This window comes from Centrocercus urophasianus, unplaced genomic scaffold, assembly GCF_019232065.1.
Source record: "Centrocercus urophasianus isolate 14NV4802_14NV808 unplaced genomic scaffold, USGS_Curo_1.0 seq_39, whole genome shotgun sequence".
Classification (NCBI taxonomy): Eukaryota; Metazoa; Chordata; class Aves; order Galliformes; family Phasianidae; genus Centrocercus; species Centrocercus urophasianus.
This window is the reverse complement of record NW_024884966.1, coordinates 4,723,396-4,748,525: the sequence shown is the minus strand read 5'-3', so window position 1 is coordinate 4,748,525 and position 25,130 is coordinate 4,723,396. Positions and strand designations below refer to the sequence as shown.

Sequence of the window (25,130 nt, the reverse complement as noted above, 5' to 3'; positions counted from 1 at the left end):
TGTCTTCATGTTGTTGTCACTCAGTTTTATTTAGAAGGCAGTGTCAGGAAAGGAAGACAATCTACCTCACCTCCTACCTCTCTGCCTTTTCTTATCCCTTCACCACTGAAGTGCCAGAAGCTCTGCTGTCAAATCAGTCAAAACCAGACAGAGAAATGCACAAGAGATTACACTGTGGGGCAGCATATCACACAGACTCAGCCTTGGCTTTGTACCATCTGCTAAACCAGGCAGAGTCTGAGTGCAGGAAGTCTGCAAGTATTTGATCCTGCAGAGGAAACAAAAAGATACGTGGTTGTACACTTGCACTAAAATGGGCAAGGTCTGGAGATACAAACATGCCTGTGAACCAACTAGCACACTGAACAAGGTAACAAGCATCTTGAAAGCCAGGGGGCAGCAGAACAGAAATTACCTGGGGAATTTTTCTAACAAGCCTTAATGGAACAAGGGCATTTCCAACAGAGAAGAGCAAACATCCCAGAACTAAGAGCACTTCTATGCAATAATTAGTGGGTTATCAGCATCATGTCCTGTTGGGGTTTCTGCCTCAGATTTTACACAGTTCAAGTGCTTTAAATGAGATGATTGGGTTGTTAAATAACCCAAACCCTTTCCTTCCCTGTGGGTCTGCGACAGATCTCTGCAGCACAATGTAAAGTCTCATTAAGCTCAGTGAATGAAGGATCATGCCATAAATACATGAAGCTGTCGAAATTGTTTGCACAAGTCTCTATCTTAAATTCAGTCTTCCGTAGAGTCAAAATCTGGTGGAGAAATAAAGTGGAGGCTGAAGGGGTATTCCTGTGTTTCTGAACAATCAAACAAACCTCTCCTTTTCCATGTACATGGAGCAGGCAGCTCTCATCTCTATCTCTGCTGCTTGCACTTATGCACTGCTGGAAAGTCCCACTAATGGACCAGGGCTCCAAATCAACATGATGAGCTTTATCCCAAACCACAGAGACAAAACCAGAAAGACATAGAGCAACCACCAGGAAACAATGCTGGGTGGGATTGTAGGCATAAAATGTCAGCGCATAAAAGCTAACCTCTAGCTTTTTGCTTATACTGTGCATAGAGACAGTTTTAAAGAGCCATTAAAAAAGTATAATGAAGTAGATTTATGGCTGTTTAATGAAGCTCTTCATCAGTATGCTGCGTAGCCTGGAAGCAGGCAGGAAACAATTGTCTGAGGCACTAGGAAGAGGACAGTAGAAGCTGGAATCATCAGAAGAAGTAATTAGCCCCAAACCTGAATGAAAAATGACATGCAGGGCAAGCAAGGATGCAAAATATCTTCAAAGCAAAGGCAACTAGCTTATAGATGCAAAAGATGAGTCATCTGAAAGATATAAAAGGGCATCAATCAAAACATGTACAATATAGTAACCAGCTTGTGGGTCAGAATGAGACATTGTTGAAGCTTATTGGAAAAAAAGAGGTGAGTACCTCATTAAAAATGACTGTTACCTTACAGCCAGACATCAACAATGAAGAAACAAACCTAGATATTAATGTGGGCAGGCAAAACCAGGTCGGGAGTAGAAAAGCAGATTTGAGTTTCATTTGATCTAAATAGAACAGTCTGTGGATGAGGCTAACCAAGGAAAAGATGCAGCAAAAAAAAGAAAGAAAGAAAGAAAGCACATTTACTGTATAAATAAGACTACAGCATCCCTATACAAGTAGGAAAAGCTGGGGGGAAAGGAAGAGAGAGGCCAGGAGAATGGATAAAGTGAGATCACCAAAATAAGTGGAGGGTTTGCAGAAAGGCAGACATCAAACTTTTTAGTGCCTGGAAGTTGGAGAGGTAAGATGGAAGCCATTTTTCACCACTCTTAAATAAGAATTGGCAAAGTTGTGTGTGGAAAGAGAAGTCAGGACAGGAGGAGGACAGAACGAAAGCTACAGAACCGCAATGAGCTGCCACGTGTCTGTTTTCTCTGCAACAGTTCCCTGCAATTTCACTTCATGTTGGAATGTGCAGTGCACATTCACACTCTCCTGTACTGGCCTGTGTCCTGAAGAACTTGCAAATAGGATGTTTTAGAAACACAGCCCTCACTGAAGTCAGTCTGCTACTGAAATCAAGTGATCCGCACCACTGTTCGGCTCTAATTAAACTGCAGGCACATTATTTGCTCAGACACTACTGTTTAATTTATCTGTTTGCTCCAGAAGGTGTTTTCTATTTTCCCATCATTCTCCTGTGAACAGACAATACCTACCAATTTCCAGGAAGCAGTCTTTTTAAAAAATTATTTTTTTAAGTGAAAAGCAAATGCTAAGAAGAACAAACTAGTTGAAGCATAAAGGCTTCAGCAATACCTCTGAGAGCCATTTCAGCCTGGTGCCTCGGGACTGTTAAAACCTCTCTCTAAACAAAAGCTGCTCTGAAAGTAAATCTCATTATCATACAACAGCCCTGCTTTGACCTGACTGCTCTTTGGTGAAGTGATCGAAATGCAGACAAGCTCCAGCCCCATCAGTACATTTACAGCAGTCTGGCGGGCCAGAATCTGAAGCACTGAAATAGTTCTGTAAGGAAATTTCACACTACCGTGCTGTCAGTCTGCAGTGACTGAAACCGTGCTGAGCCAACTGTTTGGTTTGCAAAAGCTCTAAAAACTGAGTCAGAGGCTTGAACACATCCCCATTTCTGAAAAAGGATGGTGGATGTTAGCAGAGGGCCCTGTCAGGACTTCATTTTTGGCTAACATGTTATTCACAGATAATAAGCCTTCACAGGATTTGCCAGGAGCCCTGACATGTCATGTCCAGCTGCCACCTAAGCCTTCACAACCTCAGACCTGGGGGGAGCCCACGTGAAACAAATGCCCTTTCCTTGCAGTACAGAAAATCTATGTATTCAGACATCCTTATAGAAGTTTTTCTGGATGAAACTACATAAAAAGGAACATAAAGCAGTAAATGGTCTCCACCGGGGAACTTCATTGATCATATTTGCAATCCTGTCTTGCACAACCAGCCCAGCAGATAGGGGAGATACAGCTACCTTTTTTTGCTACCACTATGTAAACTCTGCCTGAAAGCAGCAGCCTACCCACATCAGCCTCTAAAAACCAATGTCCTAATGATCCCACTGCACAAAGGGACAGACAAACAGGGCTCTTCTGCTGGGAGAGAAAATGAGGCAAGCCTAGCACAAACAAAATTATTCAGGAGGGCAAAATGTACCACTGTTTATTTAGGTAGTAAGCATTAAAGATAACAAGGGGAATGAAAACAGACATCCTTCTCTTATTTACTTGAAAATCACCAATCCTTTAGGACTGACTGTTGTATAGAATAGGAGAGATTACGTAGCTACACTTCTCAGCAGTTTTCAGCTATGCTGCTGAGATTGAGACCAAAGCAAGAAAGGGTGGGAGACAGCATCCCAACCTTCCTCTGCCTTATCACCCCATTGCAGGTCAAGCTGGAAGCACAAATCAGCCTCAAACAGTGATGCCATGAACACCTGCTGAAAAAGAGACTGTTCAGGGAGACAGTCTGTGATTACTACAAATTTGGCATGACTATTCCTCTAACAAGTTCCCTTGGAAAAAATGATCAAGATCTCTTTTTGAGGATGATTTGCATACCTCAGTGCTGGGGAATGGTATCCTATTAAAAGCCCTGAATCACTGCCTGGCTCTCATCTAAAACATTCTAACTCTCAAAGAACACCCTAAGGGAAGAAAGTACTTCTCTCCCTCCACTGTGCCCCAGTGTGGCGGGACAACAGCCTTCTAATCTACTTTTTATCACCTTAACCTTTTTAGGAGAGCCCTTATACACCAAGTAGCTTGTTGCATTGAGTTGAGAAGAACAGCTTTGGAACCTAGGGGGAATACCTGGATGTGAAAAATCACAAGAGATGTTTCTACTCCCTGAGCAGACAGACAGCTTTGAAGCTAGCACTCCTGCGTGAAAGCAATTTGACATATTTGACAGAGGAGAAAACAGGCAGTTTCTGTCAGTATTCTTACATATGCATCTCATATAACTCTGAGTTAAAGCCAGTGCAATAGAAACCTGCTTTTCTTTTTTGCATGCTTTTTTGATAACCAGCCCCAGCCCGGTGAATACCACACTGTCTACCATGTACACCCTTCCTCCGACATCCCAGCAGTTTTGGGAAGCACTATTATTTCCATGTCCCATTTCTACTACAATCTGTAAAAAGAATCCTTTCACTTTAGAGACAGGACACATAAAGGAGATCTGGAGTTGAGAAATAGAAGGCATGTTCTTACTGGTGCCGAATCCACAAAGCCTGCTGAGCCTCAAGTGCAAGGGAACTTGCTGCAGACAGCCAGCCCAGCAGAAGAACCACTGACTCGTTTTCTGATGCTTTAGCTCCATGAGCATAGCAGTGCCTTTGGACTAATAAATTCCGCCAGGAAACTCTGCAGTACTTAGTGCCTTTGTGTTCACTCTTTCTGCTTTCAGTTGCACTTTATATTTGGACTTGTGCAAATCATCCAGGAGGACTCTGACAGAGCACAAAACCCATGCACCAGCATAGCTATGATTTATACAACCCTCTCCTCTAATAGGAACTTCACAATGCACGAGGGTTGGCAAATTTCTAGCATATGTGCTGATTTGCATTCTGTTTGCAAGAGAAGTTGATGCCCACCCATTTCACAGGGCTGACAAGGGATAGGCTCACATATAAAGCCTCACTTGCAACCTCAGAGTTTAAGGAAAAACCCATGGCTTCAGAGGAATCAAAACAGCAGGTAGGCTGCATGCTGGCTCTCTGATGAAAAGCAGACTTGTATATTCAATATCCAGAGGGCAGTAAACCTTCTTGTAAAATGTCACTGTCATCTCTGGTCCAAGGACACCTTTGTGTTGACTGAATTGTTAAAAAGATATTTAATATCATATCTGCTAGAATATGGATCACCTTCTGTATTACGAGCGCGTTTGTATAAAATTTATGGGTGTAATAAATTATTAATAGATGGTGTAGCCATAAGCAGTCCACATTATAGATGGCCACAAACAACTCCTTCCCTGTTGGATTTTGGGAGTCCATAGGAATTAACCAGTTATCGAAACTGCTCTAACACAAATGAACCATTTTACTGCAATGTCTTTAACATTCAGCTGAATACTACTACTGAAAGGAAAGGGTATTTCTCACAGCAGGTACAGCTGGGGAAGGAGAAAAACAAGTCCTGATTACTAACTCCCAATCTCTTTCAATCCCTTTCATGGCCCTGTACTACTAATTCAAACTGCAGTGTCTCTGCTTACCCATATGTAAGCAGGCAATGACTGGTTTTCTTCACAGCTGGCTAGCAGAGATTGTCTTTTGTTCTGCAGTTGGAGACGTGATGTGTCCCTGCAAAGGACAATTAACCTGAAGATACCTTTTACTTGCCCATCAGGTTTCATTTTTCTCCAATTCTTCTTAACTTACAGAATGAAATTCCCTTCAAAAATGCTTTCTTAACACTCTACTCGACAAAAAATGCTTTGTGTGTTCAGAGTCAACAGTAAATCACAGATGCAGGGTACGTCTAGTCAAATTGGCTACTGAAATGCAGCTCGAAGTATGAGCACAAGCCACATCTTTTCCCCACCTTTTGCTACTTACTTCTGGCATGATTTCGATCTTCTCATAGCGTCGTTTATAGGGAAGAGTCAGGACCTCTGCTCTGCGGTAGGACATTGGTGGAGGCTGACAGTCTACCATCAAATCCGTACGGTGAGACTGGGAGGGAGGTGGCTGGGTGTACTGCTCCGGGCAAACCACATGGAGAGGCTGGAAAAGAGGACTGTGGTGACTTACAGAAATGCCTGGCTGGTGCTGCGCACTGCCCTACATCAGTAATCGTTGCCATAAGGAGGTCTGTAGATTGACATTAGCAAGCTAACTTAACTCTGTGAAAACAACATCACAAAGATGAAAACCAGAAGATCCAATCAGGATTGAAACAAACTGTCCAAGGAACAAGCAGTATTTACTTTGTATACAGACATTGCCCAGAGTAACAAGGCCAAAATTTGTATCTTTAAGCAGTACATCAGTATCAGCAGTCATGTTAGCTGCCATAAGGAGAGAAAAAAATTAAAATGTTCAACAGCATTCTCGTCCAAATGCTTGTCATCTCAATTGGAAGCAAATACAGCAGTGGTGCAGACCATCACAAAATGGCATGGAGTGAGGCAAACACATCAAAACACAAGACTGCAAAAACGTTAGCAAAATAGGCAACTCTGAGTTTTCACGACCTGTCAGCAATGCATTAACAAATGCATAAGCAAGCTGATTACCACAGGGATCACCACAGGATTTAAGGAAGCCAAAGGAGTTTCTGCCAGCTGCTTTGGGAACAGCATACTTCAGTAGTTACATGGAGGAAGAAAAACAGGCAATGTAATTTCCACCAGTGAAAAGCCAGGTCACAGAATGAACAGGTAAGATGATCGAGACATTAAGAGATTTGGAAGAACATGCATTTTTGTGTTAATTTAATGATGTCATGAGTCAGAAACCAAATTTTAGCAGAAACAAATAGGATGGATAAGGAGAGGCCACGAAAAGCAAAAAAAGCCAAGGGGGAGAAGCAGAGACTACCTGGAAGCTCTGCCCTTCTTCCTAGACAAAGAAGGACAGACTGTGCAAATGGAATGAGAACAACAGTCAATTTGGAAGTAATATGTGAGTGAGACTCCAAAGCAGCGATGCCAGAATCATGGCAAGGATCAAGTGCAGGATTAAGTTACAGGCATGGAGGAGATGGTTAAAGCTGAGGGCACAGAGGATGATCTGCTCTTGGTACACCTTACGTTAGGACTGTATCAGACACACAGAGGCTAATTCAAACAAGCAGGAGAAGAATAATGGAAAAGTGTCATTCTCTGTGCTCTCTGATAGAGAAAAAACCTGTGTGTTATCTCGTTTTGCCATTATTTAACATAACAGTCACAACCAACTTATTTATTCCAGATGAATGTGTGAAGAAACATAAGAAAAGGCAATAACAATTCATTACCTGGACTTCTTTGAGCAATTTAGACACCTGGATAAAATTCAGTCTTGTATCAATGGGGCAGTAAACACATTTCATGGCCAAAGGTTGATAAGGAGCCAGAGCATCCAGGTAAGAGAAATCTGGTTCTGAAAAGAGAAATGTTGAAAATATGGAATGCCTACCGAGAAGAAAGTGGGCCTGGCTCATCTCTCATTCCACATTCCAGTCTAGACAAGCTGTTTTATAGCAAAGCTAATTCTGCTATACTTTCTTTTCCCACCTTCCTTCCCCCATCCAATATTTTCAGTTAATCTGATGAAAATTAACCCCCCAATTAGACTTACCTTAATCAAGCTACAGAGCAATACTATTTCATCTGAACACATTACTGCATGACTTTTATAACAAATTTAATCAAGGCAAAACCATTATCTCTTATTTTTAATCAGATCCTGTAAAAGAAGGCAAGATGTCTAAGTTTTGGTATCATAAGGTAACCCAAATGTCAGCCTGTTTTTCACTGTAGCAGGAAGGCAGCATAAAGACTGCATCTTGGTTAAACCTGTGCAAATGTCCCTTCCTGCAAACACATTGCCTTGCAACCCTTTTTCTCTCCAGCACCTTTTTTTTCTATCTCAGTGCTAGATGGAAAAACAAGGGTCTACATTTTAATACAACCAAAGAGAATCTGCAAGGTGCTCTCTTCCTGAAATGGCAGGAAATTGGGCCTTCCAGTTACGTCAGCAGAGACAGGTCAGTATGAACTGCAGGCTGTTTACATTAGGGGCTACCCAGAAGCTGAGATGGGCTATGATTGTGTTTTCAGTTGATAACTTTACTAGATCTAGTAAGTCTCAATTTCCCCTTGTACTTTTAGCACTGACTTTGAAAAATGAGACTGGTGGTGTGCCAGGAAAAAGCCATGCACTGAATGTACTTTTACTCACACAGAGTAATACAACACACAATACTGTTTTTACTGTTTTTTTGGTGCGTGGATCAAAAATGCAAGGCCTGATACATGATGTGGTGAGGATCCATGGATCAGGAAGTTCCTCTGTGCTGGGTGTGGAGCTGTGGCACAGGGACCAGAGAGGCTGTGGGGTCTCTGCCTTGGGGATCTTCCAAAGCCCCTGCACGTGGGCACCCTGTGCTGGGTGGCCTGGCTGGGGAAGGGGGGGAATCAGAGAAGGGCTGACCAGATTTGTCATGCAGACAGCAAAAAATAATGACCTCAACATTTTATAATGGAAGTAGAGCATCCATCATGGTATCCAACATTCAATGCTGGAGCTCATTCAACTGGTAAGGATAATTGCTAGCCTAAAAATCTGATACATCTAAGTGTCAGTGGTCATGATGTGGTTATATTTACCTTGTGAGAACAGAAAATAGTATCAGTCAATGATATGCATGTTTGGAACTGGGGCAAATTCAAAGGGGCAATTTAACTTAAAGCAAGCATCAGTGTAGCTGCCTGGGAACATCTAAGTGAGAAATATTAACAAAAAATGATACTTGTACGAAAATATCTTATTGGATGCCTCAAAAGCCATGAATTGCCAAACACGAAACGGAACTTATACTGGGCAAACAGCCATGCTAGTTAAAAGCACATGTGTTAGTGCCAATGAATCAAAGCCCAGAAACATGCAAAAAGAGGCAATAAATAGCAATGCATAATAAGAATACTGAGAAAGTAGCTAGTTGAAGAACTATAGTCAGATAGGATTAAACCAGAGGACATTTTAAAATATGCTGGGGAATAAAAAAGAAAACTTAAGTCAACCACTCTGCTAGAGATGTAGAATGAAACTGCACACGGTAAATTAAAAAGTTATTAGAAGAGAATCCATCCCATCTGGCAGTGTGGATGACACAGATTCGACTTTCTGAAAATGTCATGAGGCTGCAACTACTGAAAATACATATTTTTAAGTCAATAGGTTCAGATAATCTACACATGTATTTCTTGCTCTAACTGTCCAAAATGGCACCAAATCTACAATCTCTCTGAGCAACTAATGAGGACATAAGTAGGCTTGGAAAAGTGAGAAATTCCAATACCCACATTCTAAGGTTGAAATTGCAACTCTAACACAGGACTTCCAACATTCAAAACATGTGAAAACATAACTGGAGCTAGTCTTCACATGAACTTGTGATACAGTGCAATTGCTACTTGGAAGATAGTAAAAAAGCAGAATTCAATTGCATGATGGGAGGCAGCACTCGCCAAGGACGCATTTTCTGAGAGAATGACAGGTCTTTAGCTTTTTCCCTAAGACATCTGATTTACAACTAAGTGACACAGTTATAAAATCTTCCACTGTACAGCACTAACATGGCATGCATGAGCTGTTTTAAGATCTCCTAGGGAGTCAGTTTTTAACGCGCTGCTGTTATCAGAGCGGTGGACCATTTCTATCATGTTTTCTTCTAGAACTTCTTTGTGGCTCAATGGAATTCAATATGTTTAATCAATAATCTATTCAATGCTGCTTCAGTGGTAACATATGCAGATGACACAAGCAAGCAGAGCAGCTCTACACCTCACTCACAGCTGGTGTTCTGCCTTGGCTGCAGCTGCTGTGCTAGTCTGTATTCTCTTGAAGTTGTTTCTTACAATACAAACTGAAAAGGTGGAGACTACCTAGCTCCTGTGGACTAGAGAAGCACTATCATAACTAGTAAGTATGACTGCCTTGTAATTCAAAGGTCCTAACTACTAGAAACAATGAGCCTTCAACAGGAGAAATTAGAACATGATGTGCTGTCACACACTCCTTCAATGGACCGTATTTCTCCCATTACTCCAGGCAATTTTATCTCAAAACAGGAGAAGCTAGGTAATTTAATAATAAAAATCCTAGATCTCAATGAAGTGCTCCAGATTTCCATTGGAGATACTAAGAATTTAATCTGCTAGGAATTTCTGCAAATAAGTCTTTGTTCCAGCTGAGACAGCCATAATGAAGTAGGAACATCCTGCCTATGGACAGAGATAGGCACTGAAGACAAAAAGACACAGACAGCTTTAAGTAACAAACCACAAGAAGTGCCTGGAATCACTGGGCACTCCAAGGTCCCTAAAGCCAACATTTACCTGAAGTATAGACTGGGAAAGAATCTCAAAGACCATAACCTAAAGAATCCATGAGTCGTTATGCTCTCCATTTGGACACCTTAACAACTGGCCAGAGCAAAGCTCTAACAGTAGCCTGTTCCATTTCCTCATTTCATGGAAGGATTAGCTTGATATGGAAAGATCAATTCCCTCTTCTACACAGGCATAGAATGAGATGTTTTGCCATTAAAGACCAGTTTCTGACATCCTCACTGACGGTGGGTAGCACTTGCACAACATGATTAATGCCACTGATTTCCTGAAAGTTCACAAAATACACAACCCAGCAGAGGGTGTACATGCTCTGGTTTTAACTGAAGCCCCTAAATGGAGTAGGAATCACTATTTCCAAAATAATTTATATCTGTACTGCTTTTTTACTGCTTACCCTAATTAGGGCCTATTTGCTGACATTACCCCAAAAGGCAGGAGTGGTGAGCACCATAACATGTATGAAGTTAGTACTGTGGCATTGTGGATCACTCCCCAGCACAAATACAGTTTTGAGACTAAAGTTTCTAATCTGCTCAGCAGGAACTCTCTTGTATCTTCTCTCCCCTTGCAGGAGGGAAGTATGTACTAATTACATACTGCTTTAAATCTACCAATAACCTTTCCTTTTCCAAGCCAGTATAACAGTGTCACAATACTCTGATGTGTTTTCGTACCAATACTGTAAAAGAGTCAAAAGGATTTGCCAATCACTAGTTAAGAGAAGAAAAAGGAAAGAATGAACCCTTTTCCAAATCTATTTGCATTAGGAGGTTTCGTGCCTCCCAGCAAGTCCTATTCACTAAGAAGAGGGGGAAAACAAGCTTAACAGTGGGACTCCATCATGCGCTTGCCGTGGGAATAGGTTTGATCAATTACTCAGTGTTCTCCTCCCATTTCTAATTATTTTTGTCCTAGTTCAAAATTCACAACATTTTTATCTGACTGAGAATTATATTCAACACTTCTCCTATTTATAATAGAGTTCTTTCCATATAAAACCTGTAGCAATGGCTTTAATGATCATGTCTGAACAGTGCCCACTGTAGGGTTCTGTCTGGATGACACACAGGGAATAAAGAGGCACTCAGACAGAACGTCAGTTCCAGGGAAGGTGCTGAAGCATTGCTAAAGAAGATCAAACTGAAGAAGGCATCCCTTTTGCTAGACCTCCCTGAAGCTTCATGTTCTCTTTTAAATATTTTGTCTTGCTGTTAATGACTGGCACGATCCTGGGCTGCAGCTGTCCTTAGGATCAGAGATCACAGCTCTCTCTGAGGTGGACAGCACTCAAATCATTAAATCCATTAAAATTAGAAACATACTGGGACAAGCGGAGGAACTTCAAAGATGGAACTGTTGTGCCCCTGAGTCATTGAGAAATAGCTCCCCTGGTTTTCAGTTGAGCTGTACCTTCAGCTTCAGATACAGATACACATCAGCTAAAAGGAGCCTGAAAAACAAAGTTCAACCAGAAGGCAGCAATGGCATAACCCACTGCTGCTAATTCTGCATGAGGTGAACACTTACTGACCAGCAGACAGCACAGAAATACCTTTAGAAGCAGACTGGTTGTACAAGGTTACTAAGGAGTCGAGCAGCAGTCTGAGGTTGTGACGAAAGGGCAAGAGAAGGTGTGAGGAAAGGCTGGTGATTCCAATGGAATATGGAGACAGGTCTTGCCTGAGCTTAACTTGCAGCCAGCTGCTTCTAATCCAAAAATTAATTTCCTGTAGGCATTTTACTGCTGTGCACAACAAAGGTTTTGCTTAAAAATGGCAAGGATTGACTCTGCATGGCAAAGGTTGGCTCTGCAGGGCTAAAATGAATTAAATGGCACAATAATTACACTTGTCACTACACTCAACTCTGGGGTCTTAATTTAAAAGAGCTCTTACTGGAGTCAGAAACTTCTGCTCCAGAATAAATGAGTAAAGCTCCCAGGACGTAGCCACAATTCACCAGAGCACAACTTATTGCTAATTTCATAATGATAACCACATTTTACTTACCTGTGAATATAACAGTGTTCAAGCTAGATTTTCCCCACAACTCCATGAAATGAACCACATCCCCAAATCTTAAAGAGGGATGCCCAGTAAAAATGACACATGGCTGCTTGAAGTCATTGCTGAAGTCTCCATGGATGCTGGGGTAATGTTTTAATTTGTTTGTCTGAATCAGCTGAAACAAAAACAAAAGTTCAGATATTACGAACTTCTCATGCCTCTGTGCCCTGTAATTCCAAGTGTTTATTTACATGTGATTACAAATATTCTACAGGTTATTCGTATTTCATCACAGAGCCCCTTCCTGCATATTCCTTAGATTTTTCAGTACATTTAGTCATTACTGTCCTAAATGTTATGAAAAGGAAGTCAGAGCATGGGGCCAGGTGCCTCCGAGTCTTTGCTCTCGTTTCTTTGGTACCAGTAAAGAAACTGAGAGGAAACTGCAAACACTCCCCTCTTAGAGTTTCCTGGAGTGAACAGAGAGCTCAGCTGCCAAACTCAAAACAAGTTACTTTTTCCTATTTGCCACAGGCTCTGGGTACAGACATTTAACCTGGTTTTCTTGCATCCCAGCAATACCAGGCGATTTTGCCCTCAGCAGTACGTTGCTGCGAATTTCATCCGTGTAACGGGTTCAAACAGAGCCCAATCCTCTGGAAAAGCACAAGAAAGAACAGACTGTCTCCTCCTATCACTGAAATGAGTAATAACAATGAACAATAAGGAGTACTTGTCACTGGAGGTGGCAAACAGTATAACATACATCATGCCCTATGCATGCAGAACAGATTTCTTTACTAAGATAAGGAAGTTTAGTTACCCAGGCACTATTCAAAGGAGAATTTTGCTTTATATCACCTGCCTCTGTTTTCTGATCTGTAAAGCAAGTTTTAACATAGAAGCAGTACAGTTGGCTAGTGTGTTGTGCACCTCCATGTAATATCATGCAAGTATTTCCTTGGCAGACACATGCTCCCTACCCCACCATGAAAACAAATAACCTTAAACATGTTGTTTTTTCATAAAGTATGTGATTTAAAGCAATGAAATCATACGCTGAACAACTAAGAAAACACCAGGAGCGAGACTTTCTCCGCCAGCCAGTTTTTATAGGAGGAGAAACTCTTTCTCAAAGATCTCTCCATACATTGCTGCCTCCTGCCATGCATCACAACACTGCCCAAACTACAGAATTCACATATGCAAGGTTCAGCGACACATTCCAGCAACAGTTGTGCATTGAAACCCCAGACAGTATCACTAATTAGCAAACAGCATGCTCTTCATTACGTGTCATAACACGATGGGTGCATCATCACTTTCTAGCTGAAACTCTGTCACTCAAGATGTTTCCCTTCACTGTAGCATATTTGATTTCCAAAAGAGGAACTAAAAATGAACATTAAAACAAGCAACTTTTCTGGTCTCTCAAAACTGCATCTCATCTTTTCAGATTCTCCTCTACTTGTTTTATTTTGCCACGGTAGATCTAACTCAGATTGTGCACCTACATGCATACATGGGTATGAAAAGAAAACTGAAAATTCTGGTATATCTTTAAGTATCTAGGCAACAAATGCACAACAAAGCACTTTAGAATGTAAGGTTATTACACAACAGGTTCTTAATTGAACGTAGAATATCAACCCTATTACACTCTACTTCTAGCTGGCACTACCTAAAGGTATGCTTTGGTACTAGAACAGATAATGTACAAACTTAGCCTCAGTGACCTCTCAGTAATTGAAAGCTGGTTGCACACAGGTGCAAATATTTGTACCTTTCTCTTTTGAGCTTGATCTACTTTAAATTACTAGCAGCAAATATTCTGCTGTGATTTTGCTTCCAATTCATTCTGTTTAAAACTGCCACACACTACCTGGATGACTGGGATTGAACAAGACTGGTACCATTCCTTCTGGGGTTTGACACAAGTTGGAAACTGCAGGTGGATGCAGCCTGTTCTTACCATGTGGATCCTTGGGTCACAAAGGAGGAAGCTGGGCCCCTACACTCTGCAGCTTAGTAGTAACATCAGATTGCTATTTAGTCTTCAAAAGGGAAAATTGAAAATACACCCAATAACTGCTCTGGCAGTTAATTTGCACTCAATCTTGCAAACATTCTTGCAATTAAGGCTGGTAAAGATTTCCGATTAACACATCTGGAGTGCAATATTTAGAATCTAAACTTAGCTCCAGCAACAAAAGCTGCAGGTTGGCAGACAATGGGCAAAACAACTTTGATGCCACAAAAAAATCACTGGCATTTAGAAGAACAGGAAGGAAATGGACCCATGAATTTTGTCTTTTGCCAAAATGGGAAGTCAAAAGTGCCAAATCAAAGTTGCAAAAGCACTTTCAATCGGATGGAGAAGAGTGCAGTTTCTATTCCAAAGACCAAATGGGATTTGTGACACAAGTCTAAACTTAAAGTCAGCATCTACATGAAAGACATCTTCACAGCTGCCATTTACATGCTTCTGAAAGTCTCAAACTGTTCCTCCAGCATCCTGATCCTCAGCTTCCTCAACATTACACATATTTGCATACAGCAGCACTCAGATTTTGCTACACGTGACACCTACTTCACTGCACCCATACGAATGTCCACTGTATGTTCATGAACACAAAATGCTGCACTGTCATTGAAGCATTATGGCAGCTTCAAGCTCCTTCCTGATACTTGAAGAGACAGACACAGGACCACCAACTCAGTTTTCAGGACTTTAAGTTTTGTGAGCATTGAAGCTTTTTAAGTTTCAGCAACAAATCACTGAGCACAATGTTGTGGTGCCCTGCTTCTAACTGGAGTGCTAAGTCAAGAGGAAAAACGGCTATGTTGGATCCTTAGCATCATCTCCTGAGCTGTGGTGACTTTTCAACCTTTTTTAATAGTGGAAGATCTTGAGAGGTAAACCCCCAGAAGCTCCATACTGTAGCCCACAATCTCCACTTCTCACAGTTGGACACAGCAGGGGTGAAAGGCTACATAAGTAAGTTTAGAGACGTTCTACTCATTCCAGTGATAAAGCAGCTGGTAGATTTTATTATCTAGAGCAAAATCTTTTCTAATTACCCCATCAAAAATATACGGAGCTGAACTTGCAAAACAAGTCCAACAAAATTTCACAAATCAGTAAGGGGACTAAATCTGTTATGATCTGCATGGGTCTTTTATACCTACAGATGAGAAGGGTTGTATAAGCACAACTGTCATTACCGTGCCCCGTTCAGAACTCCAACCAAGCCTGGGCCAAGGCCAATATCTGGCATTTAGTCAGTCCATACTTTCAAAACAGGACTGATTTCTGTTAACAACATTCTGAACATTTTTTTGTACATAAAGAACATTTATTGACTGAAAGCTGAGATAGGGGATGGTAAAGCACTGAACTGAGACAAAGGACTGCAGTGTTTTTTTAAATCCCAAATGGTTATTATTCCCTTTAAAGCAGTACACTTGATTTACAGGGTCAGCAACTGCTGCTATAAACAGGATAAATCTCTAGAGCCTTCATGTACCTTTACTGAAGTCAGCCAAAATACACTGCTATTTACTCCGTGTGTTTTTGTGAGTGTGTTCTGTATCCAGAATTTTGAACAGATGTGGTTGTTATCAATGAATGAGGGATGTGTGGATGACTTTCTCTCCCTCACTCCCTTCATAAGGCCAGTGCTAAAAAGGGCCAAATTCTGTACAGTGCTAAACAAAATATAATATATATGACCACTTAGTTCCAGGCATTTATTGCTTTGAATGTGATATCCAAGAACTGGTATATGGTAGAGGGAAGCAAAGACAAAGAAGATAAATGCTAGTATTTAAGATCACAGAATCAATATTACTCCCTTCCTGGCTATTTTCTGTCAGAAAAACAGGCTTTTCATAGCCATTTCTCCTTGATGTTACTAACAGACACTAAGTAAGAGGACAGTAAACTCAAACTCTTCCTCCACCAGCAAATTCTCATCAATATAAATCACCTTGCAAATATTTCTGTTGCAGCCACTTAGAGAAATATTGTGAAGTCAGGATTCACTTACCTCATAGCCTGGAATCAGCTATGTAAACATTGAGCAGAAAGGAAAACGAGTGAAAGCTTCTCATTGTGCCTTGTGAGAACAACTCTGCTATTCACTTGTATAGTCTCTGCTTTCACAAAAGGGCTGGTGCAGAATGTAAAATCCATGCATCTATGGCTCCTGTTAAAATGGTCAGGGATGTGGCTAATTCAATGGGCATGGTGGTGACAGGTTGATGATCTAGATGATCTTTTCCAACCTTAATGATCATACAATCATAGAATGGCTTGGATTGAAAAGGCCCACAATGTTCATCCAGTTCCAACCCCCTGCTGTGTGCAAGTCACCAACCAGCAGCCCAGGCTGCCCAGAGCCACATCCAGCCTGGCCTTGAATGCCTGCAGGGATGGGGCATCCACAGCCTCCTTGGGCAACCTGTTCCAGTGCCTCACCACCCTCTGGGGGAAAAACTTCCTCCTCACATCCAACCTAAACCTCCCCTGTCGATTCCATGATTCTAATTCCTTGGCTGTGGCTGTGTAAGGATGGGATATTCCCATGCCCTCCTGGGATGTAGTGAAGCAACCACAGATGACACCAAGCTGGGAGGTGGTGTTGATCTGCCTGAAGGTAACAAAGCCCTACAGAGGGATCTAGATAAGCTGGATCGCTGGGCTGAGGTTAATGGGATGAGGTTCAAAAAGGCCAAGTGTCGGGTCCTGAACTTTGGCCACAACAACCCCATGCAGCGTTACAGGCTTGGGGACGAGTGGCTGGATGAGTGTGAAGAAGAAAGGGACCTTTTCTCCCAGGCAACAAACAGGACCCAGAGAAATGGCCAAAAGTTGTGTCAGAGTAGGTTTAGGTTAGAGATAAGGAAGAACTATTTCTCTCAGAGAGTGGTCAGGCACTGGAATGGCTGCCCAGGGAGGTGGTGGAGTCACCATCTCTGGCAGCGTTCAAGAGGCGTCTGGATGAGGAGCTGAGAGATATGGTTTAGTGCTTGTGGTAGCAATGGTGATGGGAGGGCGGGTGAATGATCTTGTTGTAGGTCCTTTCCAACCTTGCGATTCTATGATTCACCATGAATTGGTTTGTGAATACTGGAATAACATAACAGCATTCCTAAAAAAATAAATTGCTGATTTACGTTCCACTGCACTCCAGTTAGTGGAACCTTAAGCTTGGAGGTCCTCTTCCCCATCATATGATAATCCCCATCTATGATAATTAATTACTGGCAAAAAACTGAACTGCCAGTATTGTAAGCATAGAAGTGAGCCGTCCACAGAGATCCATCCCTCCCCTGTTTGTTTCTCCATTATATTTCTCCAGTTTTTCTTCTGAGAAATCACTGGCTGGAATGTAGTTTGACTCAGATCCTAAATTCCCCCCAACAGCGGAGCACAGAGAAATGCCTTTATAAAGCAGACCTTTTAGCAGTGCACCAGCTAAACTGGCTGCAGCTGAGACTTCAAAAGCTTGTGTGAGAATCTGGACACCCCATTCATATTAACTTTAATAAGAATTGATGTTCAAATTCCACCTACATCTCTGAAGTACTTAAGCCCACATTCCTTGCTCACTGCAGAGGGAAAGCATATTCCCTGTACACTCAGACTAGATGCTTGGAAACAAATTGCCACCCCAAAGAGTCATAAATTCTGCACTGTGATTGTGTGGGAGGAGACATGTCGAACATCTACTACTCCATTAAAGAGCAAGTAACCTGAAGGGAATAGAAGTGTTTTGGAGTCTGTGCAGAGTTGAACAGTGTGTCTGGTTTCGTTCACTACAGCAGAACAAGGAATGAGTTCAGAGCAGGTAACATAAATCACAAACCTGGAAATCTTCCATGCAAAGGGAATGAAAAGCTTTAGAAGGCTTAGTACAGAGAAAAGAATAAGATGCTCTTTCATGCCATGCATGAGGCACCACTGGAACTCATTGCTGCAAAAGACTGTCAGCAGCTCGGAGGATTTTCTTCCTTGTTTGCTTTTAAATTTTGTTTGTACATCTAATAAGAACATCAAATTTCAGGACTAGACAGCATGCTGGGCTGGACCTGTTCCGTGGATAATTAGAAGCCTATTTCCTGGCCTGTCCTTCTCTGATGCATCATGCCAGACACGTTATTAATGCTTGCTAGTAACTGAAAGGCACGTTTGAGTAATTCCTTGTTTTCTTCCAACAAGTGAGCAGCTAAGCAAATCTTTTCATGATGGACAATTTCCACAGAGTTTACACAGCACAAACTCACCATTAATTTGAAAAATGTAAGGCAATTCTCCACTAACAACCTATCCAAGAGACATGATCACTCACTGTCTGTTTCTGGTACTCATTAAAAATTTCCTTGAGCATTAGAAACCAAAGCTGATCACTCTGAGGTTGCAGAGTCACACATTTTGAAACAGTATTTACCTATGACAAAAAGGGCTGACTGCTGGTTCAGGCTCCAGCCTAGTAACAGGAAGCCATGAGCCCAAGCTCTTGCTTCCTCCTAGACTGATGGTATGACCACGGCCATGCTATTGAGGCCAGGCCTTACGTGAATACCACTGTGCTTGGTAAAATTACACCAAATACAGCACTGCAGCTGAGTCTGGTGTGCATGGACATGGCAGGGGAAAAATGAATTTGTTAAAGACTGTGCTGAGAAAAGGCTATACAGAAGTTTCACATTATGGAAGTTACATATACAGCATTAGCTGCAAGATTTTGCATGGCCTTCCCCCCTCATTTACATCGTTTGCTCTATCTCTATATTTCACAGGAGAAACCCAGCTCCTCTCCTTGGAAGCAGTAGAACAGCATTAACCAGCTGTGGGTCTCACTGTAATGCAACCTAAAGCACTTGACAATCACCAGAGGAAAAGGTTGATGGTAGTTGTCCCCTGCAGGGCAGCAACAAGGAATCATAAGCATCAGGTGAGCGCTGCTTACCTGACATGGCCATCTTGGTGCTGCGTTGATGAGTGGGGCTGTGTCAGGTATCAGTCATCTACAGAAATCTCAGTATGTTTTGACTGCTTAAAATCAAGCCGTGCATCTCACAAAACAGAAAGCAGCAATCTGATCTGGTACTCTCAAGCGTGTCTAAACTCCAGTGATTTATGACCTCAAAATGAAATAGCAGGCTCAGTCCTCCTTTGCCTGGGTATTAGCTTCCTTTGGTTTTGCTGCTAGGCAAGCTTTTGAAAGTGTTGCTGTGTGCCTAGGGCCACTGCCCGCCAACACACAAACTGGTTTTGCAAAACAGGCAATATGTATCAGGAACAAAAAATGAGAACTGTTAGGTCACTTTGATCATCACAGGGCAGGAGGGGGTCAGTGCAGGTTGCTTCACTTTCAAGTGTTTATACAGCAGATGTAAGCAACCGCTCAAAATGATAATCTCAGATGTTTTACGTGACTTGCTGTGAAATGTGCAATACTTCAGACAGCAGCTCAGCACTGAAATGCGAAAGGGTGTTTAATAGTTTAGTAATTTAAAGGCATTAAACAGTCATTTAATCGTTCGGGAGCCACAAGGGTGTGGATGCACACTATTGTGTCATTTAGGCAAAAATTTAGGAAGCCTTAGGCTGGCTTCCTGTCAATTACACCCATGGGTTAAATAAAGCTATCTGTGCATCACATGGTAAAATGTCCCCAGCCTTGTGGGGCATAGCATGATTTGGCCTTGTCAAGCAAAGCCTGTACCTGCGATAGTCACATCATTCTGTGCACTTCATTTTGTCAGGAGGAAACTGATCCATTATCCACTGCTGTGAGTCCTTTCCTAGATAATTACCTCAATATACACCTAGCACGGAGCATTCAACAGCTAAACAATCATTTGGCAAAATCTCATTATCAAAAAGCCTCAGGAGCACATAAAATGTCCTAAAAATTAGAGGACATAGTTATCACTCTATAAAGACAAAGACCCATCATTTAAGATGGCTCAGGGCTTCTCATTTTTGGAAGGGTTTTCACTCAAATCTGCCCGTTCCAGTGAATTAAAATTTTGAAGCAATGTCTTAAGAAAAATGTAGGAGTCAGTGAGCCAAAGACTCTGTGGATCAGCAAGGATACCCTGAACAACAGAAAATGCAAGGGAAATTACAAAACATAGCCAGCAGCAGGGCTACAGAAACTCCTCCTCAGAGATCAAGCTTTGGGACCGATTTACTGGTGTGAATGAGATTTTTGATTACAAGAAAGGGGTGCCTTACAATCTGCATTATTCTTGGTATTCATCATTCATTGTGCATCATCCTTGAAATATATTCAAGCATCTGGAAAGAGCAAGGGCTTCTGGTCAGATCCTATTTCTAACAGTGCTTCTGAAGCACCCACATGATAAATATGACAGGTAGAGGCAATTTCCAGATCAAGCCCCTGCACAAGTTGCCTCACAGGGAAAAAAGCATTTTGTCTCTTACACCTGCAAAAGCTACTCTGTCCACATCCCACCAGAAAGTTTTGGTCTCACAAAGTAAAAGAGTTTTTCTGAGATCACACACCCCAAAGGGTTCACTGTCTCCCAGGAGCAGGTAGGAGTTACCTAAAATCCCTTCTCAGTCCTATCTCCTCCTCTCCCAGTTGCCTCTCATTTACTTCAGTCACAAATCTACTTGTTCCCAGTGGAGGAAACAGGAGATTTCCTTCCTTTGACAGGTGAGATAACTGAAAGCATAAGTTATGCTGTGTTTATTTAAATGGCCCTCAAACTATGTATTTTGATGCAGAAATGATGCTCCCACAGTGCAGTGCAGGGAAGATCCTCTTTAGAGACAGGGACCTTACTTCTCTTTGCTTCACTAAGATGCTAGCCCAAGTAATTTCACATAAAAATTGCCAGTAACAGCACTGCTTGGTGCTGCAAGCTTCAACTTTCTTACATCAGCTCCCTATTTCAAGATATCATTTCTCCTGCAGCAGACATCATGGTGCCTGTTTCAGCTAAAGGGGTAGGAGCTGGGATGACTAAGCTGTCTCTGATAACAAGCTCTCAGTTTTACAGACTCAGAAATAAACTGCGTGGACAAAGGGAATATTGGTGGTTGCAGTGTGATAAGAACAAACATCGATCCATGTGCACACCAAATAGCCTTCTGCGGGTGGAGAAGAAATACAGGCGAGGATACGTAAGTTATATGCTGAAATAAATATCATGGTAATTTCTGAGTTGAGGGAAAACCATCATTCAATCTGTTCCCACGCTCCTAAATTAATCACAGAAAGAAGAGGGGAAAAAAAACTTGGATGAATAATGACACAAAGCTCAGAAATAGTGCTGCTCAGAAAAACAACAGCCACAGGAAACTGCATTCCTGGAACATACTCACTCTCAGATCTCAACAAGCAGCAAGACTATGGTTTGCTTACCTCAGCGTGAGGAAAAGGAGGTTCTGGAAGATACACCTTTGTTTGTTTGTTATGACACAACCTTTACAAGAAAAGGAAAACAAGTAGGGTTAGAGAGCTGCAAACATCCTGCAGTATCTGCTGCCACCTACTGTTTAACTTCTCCTGGGGAAAGCTATCTCCAGCCTGTACCATCAGGAGCAAAGTCACTAACTTGCTCTGCTGCTTCTGTCTTTCTGTTTACATGGCCAACACCTACTGGACACAATGACTCAGTCACAGCCAGATCACTTGGACAAGGTGCAAGGAGCTGAAAGTATTACGGAACAGAGCCCAGCTACTGTTGAAAACAAACGTGTAACTAACATCCAGCAAGTTTTCCAAAGCCCAATTATCCTTCAACAGAGACATTCCACTTGCCTCATCCAATGTCTCAGCAAGAATTTAGTTCTTTCACTCATTATAATCTAATTCCCCTATGCATTTTATTATTGCAGATTTAACGTTGGCAAACTGCCCTTCATCCTGGCATAATGCTCACTGCTCCTTGCTATTTTCCATTGATCTTTTGTTTTTAAATAGTAAATATTGAAAGCTGTTGATCAGCTCTAGCCCTGATTCATCCTATTACAGAAGATAAACAAAGATTTTTGTCAGAGGTCTGTGTGATGTTAGTTATCCGTAGTGGTAATGTCCTGGTGGCTTTCTCTAGGAAGCACTACCCTTTTCTCATATATTCTTCAATTTACTATAGAATCAATTTAATCATGACTAAGAGAGATTAAGAATGGGAAATTTCTTTTAAATGATTAAGTAGTAGAACTGAAAGGCTGGAATCCCTGAAAAACAGCCCCAGTTCTGACCTCAAATGGCTATGTTATGGGTGCTACAACATTTGTCTTCATTTCCACCTAAGTAAAAAGTTTACCCTACACACAAGTATTTGGAAAACAGCTGTAATTTTGGTGCTGACTTTTGAAGATTAGCCTCTACAGCCAAGGAGAATTTAAATAAATGATTTGAACACTTGGGTGGCTGAATTACATCCCAGCTAGACACAGCATGCAGAGGAAGAGCTTCAGTGGTGCACTGCACTCTGAGCTGCCTTACAATCCACCAGAGGAAGAAAGGAAAATTCCTCTTAGTTTGTTAAAAAACGGGAAGCAATCTCAAGTGGCTGGGATCTCTTCTTCACAGCTCAGACTCACAGACTAACTGAGGTTGGAAGGGATCACTTTAAGATCATCCATTCCAACCTTCTGTTCAACTATGTTCAGCTACTTGTCCAGGATTGCATCCAGCAAGATTTGGATATCTCCATAAATGGAGATTGCACGAGCTCTCTAAGCAGTCAGTTCCAGTGTTTAACCACCCACTGCACAGTTAAAAGAAAGTGTGTTTCTTTTGTTCAGATGGAATTTCATGTGCTTTAATTTGTGTCCAGTACCTCTTCTCTCATTGGGCACTACTGAGAAGAGTATGGCTCCTTCATCTTAACTTCCTCCCATCAGGTATTTCTACTCATTGAAAATAATCCTCTGAGCCTTCTGTTCTCCAGACTGAAGAGTCCCAGCTCTCTCAGCCTCTACATACATGAAAGAACACCTTTGTTACCCAGAACTGGACTCACTCCAGTACAACCATATCTTTTCTGTAGTGAGGAACTCAGAACTAAACATAGCATTCCATAAGTATCCTCACGGGAGCTGAGCACAGAAGTATCACTTCTCCTGACCTGCTGGCAATGCTCTGTATAATGCAGCCCAGGATACTGGCCTTTTTTGCAAAGAAAAATTAAGTTGGCACAACAAAACTAAGTTGGAAAAATCTGTTTTCCTTATGTAGAGAGACCATGGTACCATCTAGGGGGTACTGGATGAGACTTGCAAACAGGCACACTTAAAAGTCACTCAAGCCATGTATATCATTTAATCACTAGTGCAAATACTAAAAAGCACACACTATTTGAGTTTGCATGTTCTATAGGAAACAAGGCTTCCCTAATTATAGAAGACCTACTTACGTGAGCACATACACCTTTGTAAACATGTTCACAATTCTAATGAAGTCTCAAGTAGACACAACCTACATGTATCTAGGTTGACATGCATAGTCAAGCGTGTGAACTGAGCCTGATAAAGCAGCCCTTTAACACCTACCACTCAGCAAAGATCTGGGAGAACTCAAGTGAGCTGTTGGCAACAGGTGAGATGAAATAAAAAGGGACGTTGGAGAGTCCAGCAGAATCAATATACTGATACAGGCACTCCAGCAGATCGTATATTACTCCAGAGGGGTAACAAGGAACCAACACATTTCCTCCATTCCGGACAGTCATAGCTAAAGGAGAAAGAAAAAACAATTAACAGAGGTCAAATTTAAACTTTGAGTTCCTTTAGTACAATGTACAGAAAAAGTACCTTTAGCATAAGGTATAGGAAAAAACAGAAAGTACTGTACAAATTAACAGAACACGTTATGCATACGAACCAGGGGAACACATCTGATTGTTAAATGCATTTCTTTACTGCCTTCTCCAGGCTTAGCAGAGTGAACGAGTATAACACTCTGATAGCTGGGGGCCACGTGCCAAACTAAGCACATGTAAAACGCCTGACACGAGAGGGCAGTCTTGGCACACGAAGACAAATGGCCAGCGTGACATGAAACTCCCACCATCAAAATAAACCCTGCTCCATCTATTACCTGTGCACCAGACAGAAAGGACAACAGTTCACAGGGCTCACCTGAAAGCACTACAGATGGCAAACTGTTCTGTGTTCAGTTTTTATTGTGCTAGATGAGTGGCTGAAGGTACGGGTATTGCAAACAAACAGCCCTCAGAGCTAGAAGTGGGTGAGGGGAGCACTTCACCTTTCTAAAAGTTGTAAATATTTTTCAACATAACAAGAGCAATTTAAAACCCCAATAAGTTGTAGACAGCATTGGACAAGAGAAAAAGATGAGGAAAAGAAAATCTCTGTAATCGAGATTCATCTGAGTACAAATGCAAGTACAGAGCAAATATTTTGGGCTTTAGCAAAATGAATCACAAAAGTGCTGTACCTTATGGGAAAGAGGAAATACTTGGTCCAGCAATAGCTGCCTCACTAAGATTTCATCTGTGGTCATGGGGTAAAACCATCTACTGATTGTTAATTGCATTGCAGCAGCAGGAACATTATGCATCAAGGCATTACACAAAAAGCTGTGAAAGAGCCTGAAAATGCACATATTAAATCTCACCGTAATCACTTCCTTGATTTCCTTATTGACAAGCTTTGCTGGGGTATGGATCTAGCACATTAAGGGTCTTTTTGCACCACCTACATGTTCAAAGAAGATTTTTATGGCTGAATGTTTGAAGGTTTTATGGAGTCTAGGGAAATGCAGACTCCAAAGTGAGATTTTTTACATGCATTTAGGTGCTTAACTTCTTTTAGGAGCCAGTGCCTATTACACATTGCTCTCAACAACAGTGGCCAAAGACATCTCCTCTGTCGAAGATGTATTATACAACATTCTCTGCAGAGTAGTGGGTTTATTCTTCTCCGAGCCACATACAAACCCTACCATCAAAATAACCGTGGATCTGAAAAGCAATGCTTTACATTTTCCTAGA

The 25,130-nt window shown here is 41.7% G+C and overlaps 1 protein-coding gene across 1 annotated transcript in view; it reads right to left on the bottom strand.

The window, feature by feature from the left end:
• The window catches only part of INTS9 (integrator complex subunit 9), a 69,173-nt gene that overhangs the window by 10,938 nt on the left and 33,105 nt on the right, over window positions 1-25,130 (bottom strand). Inside the window, exons 10-14 of the mRNA XM_042832668.1 lie at window positions 23,668-23,848; window positions 21,530-21,590; window positions 12,129-12,300; window positions 7,020-7,144; window positions 5,618-5,785 (exon numbers count right to left, since the gene is read on the bottom strand). Of these exons, the coding sequence (XP_042688602.1) occupies window positions 5,618-5,785; window positions 7,020-7,144; window positions 12,129-12,300; window positions 21,530-21,590; window positions 23,668-23,848 (707 nt within the window). The remainder of the gene's footprint in view (window positions 1-5,617; window positions 5,786-7,019; window positions 7,145-12,128; window positions 12,301-21,529; window positions 21,591-23,667; window positions 23,849-25,130) is intronic.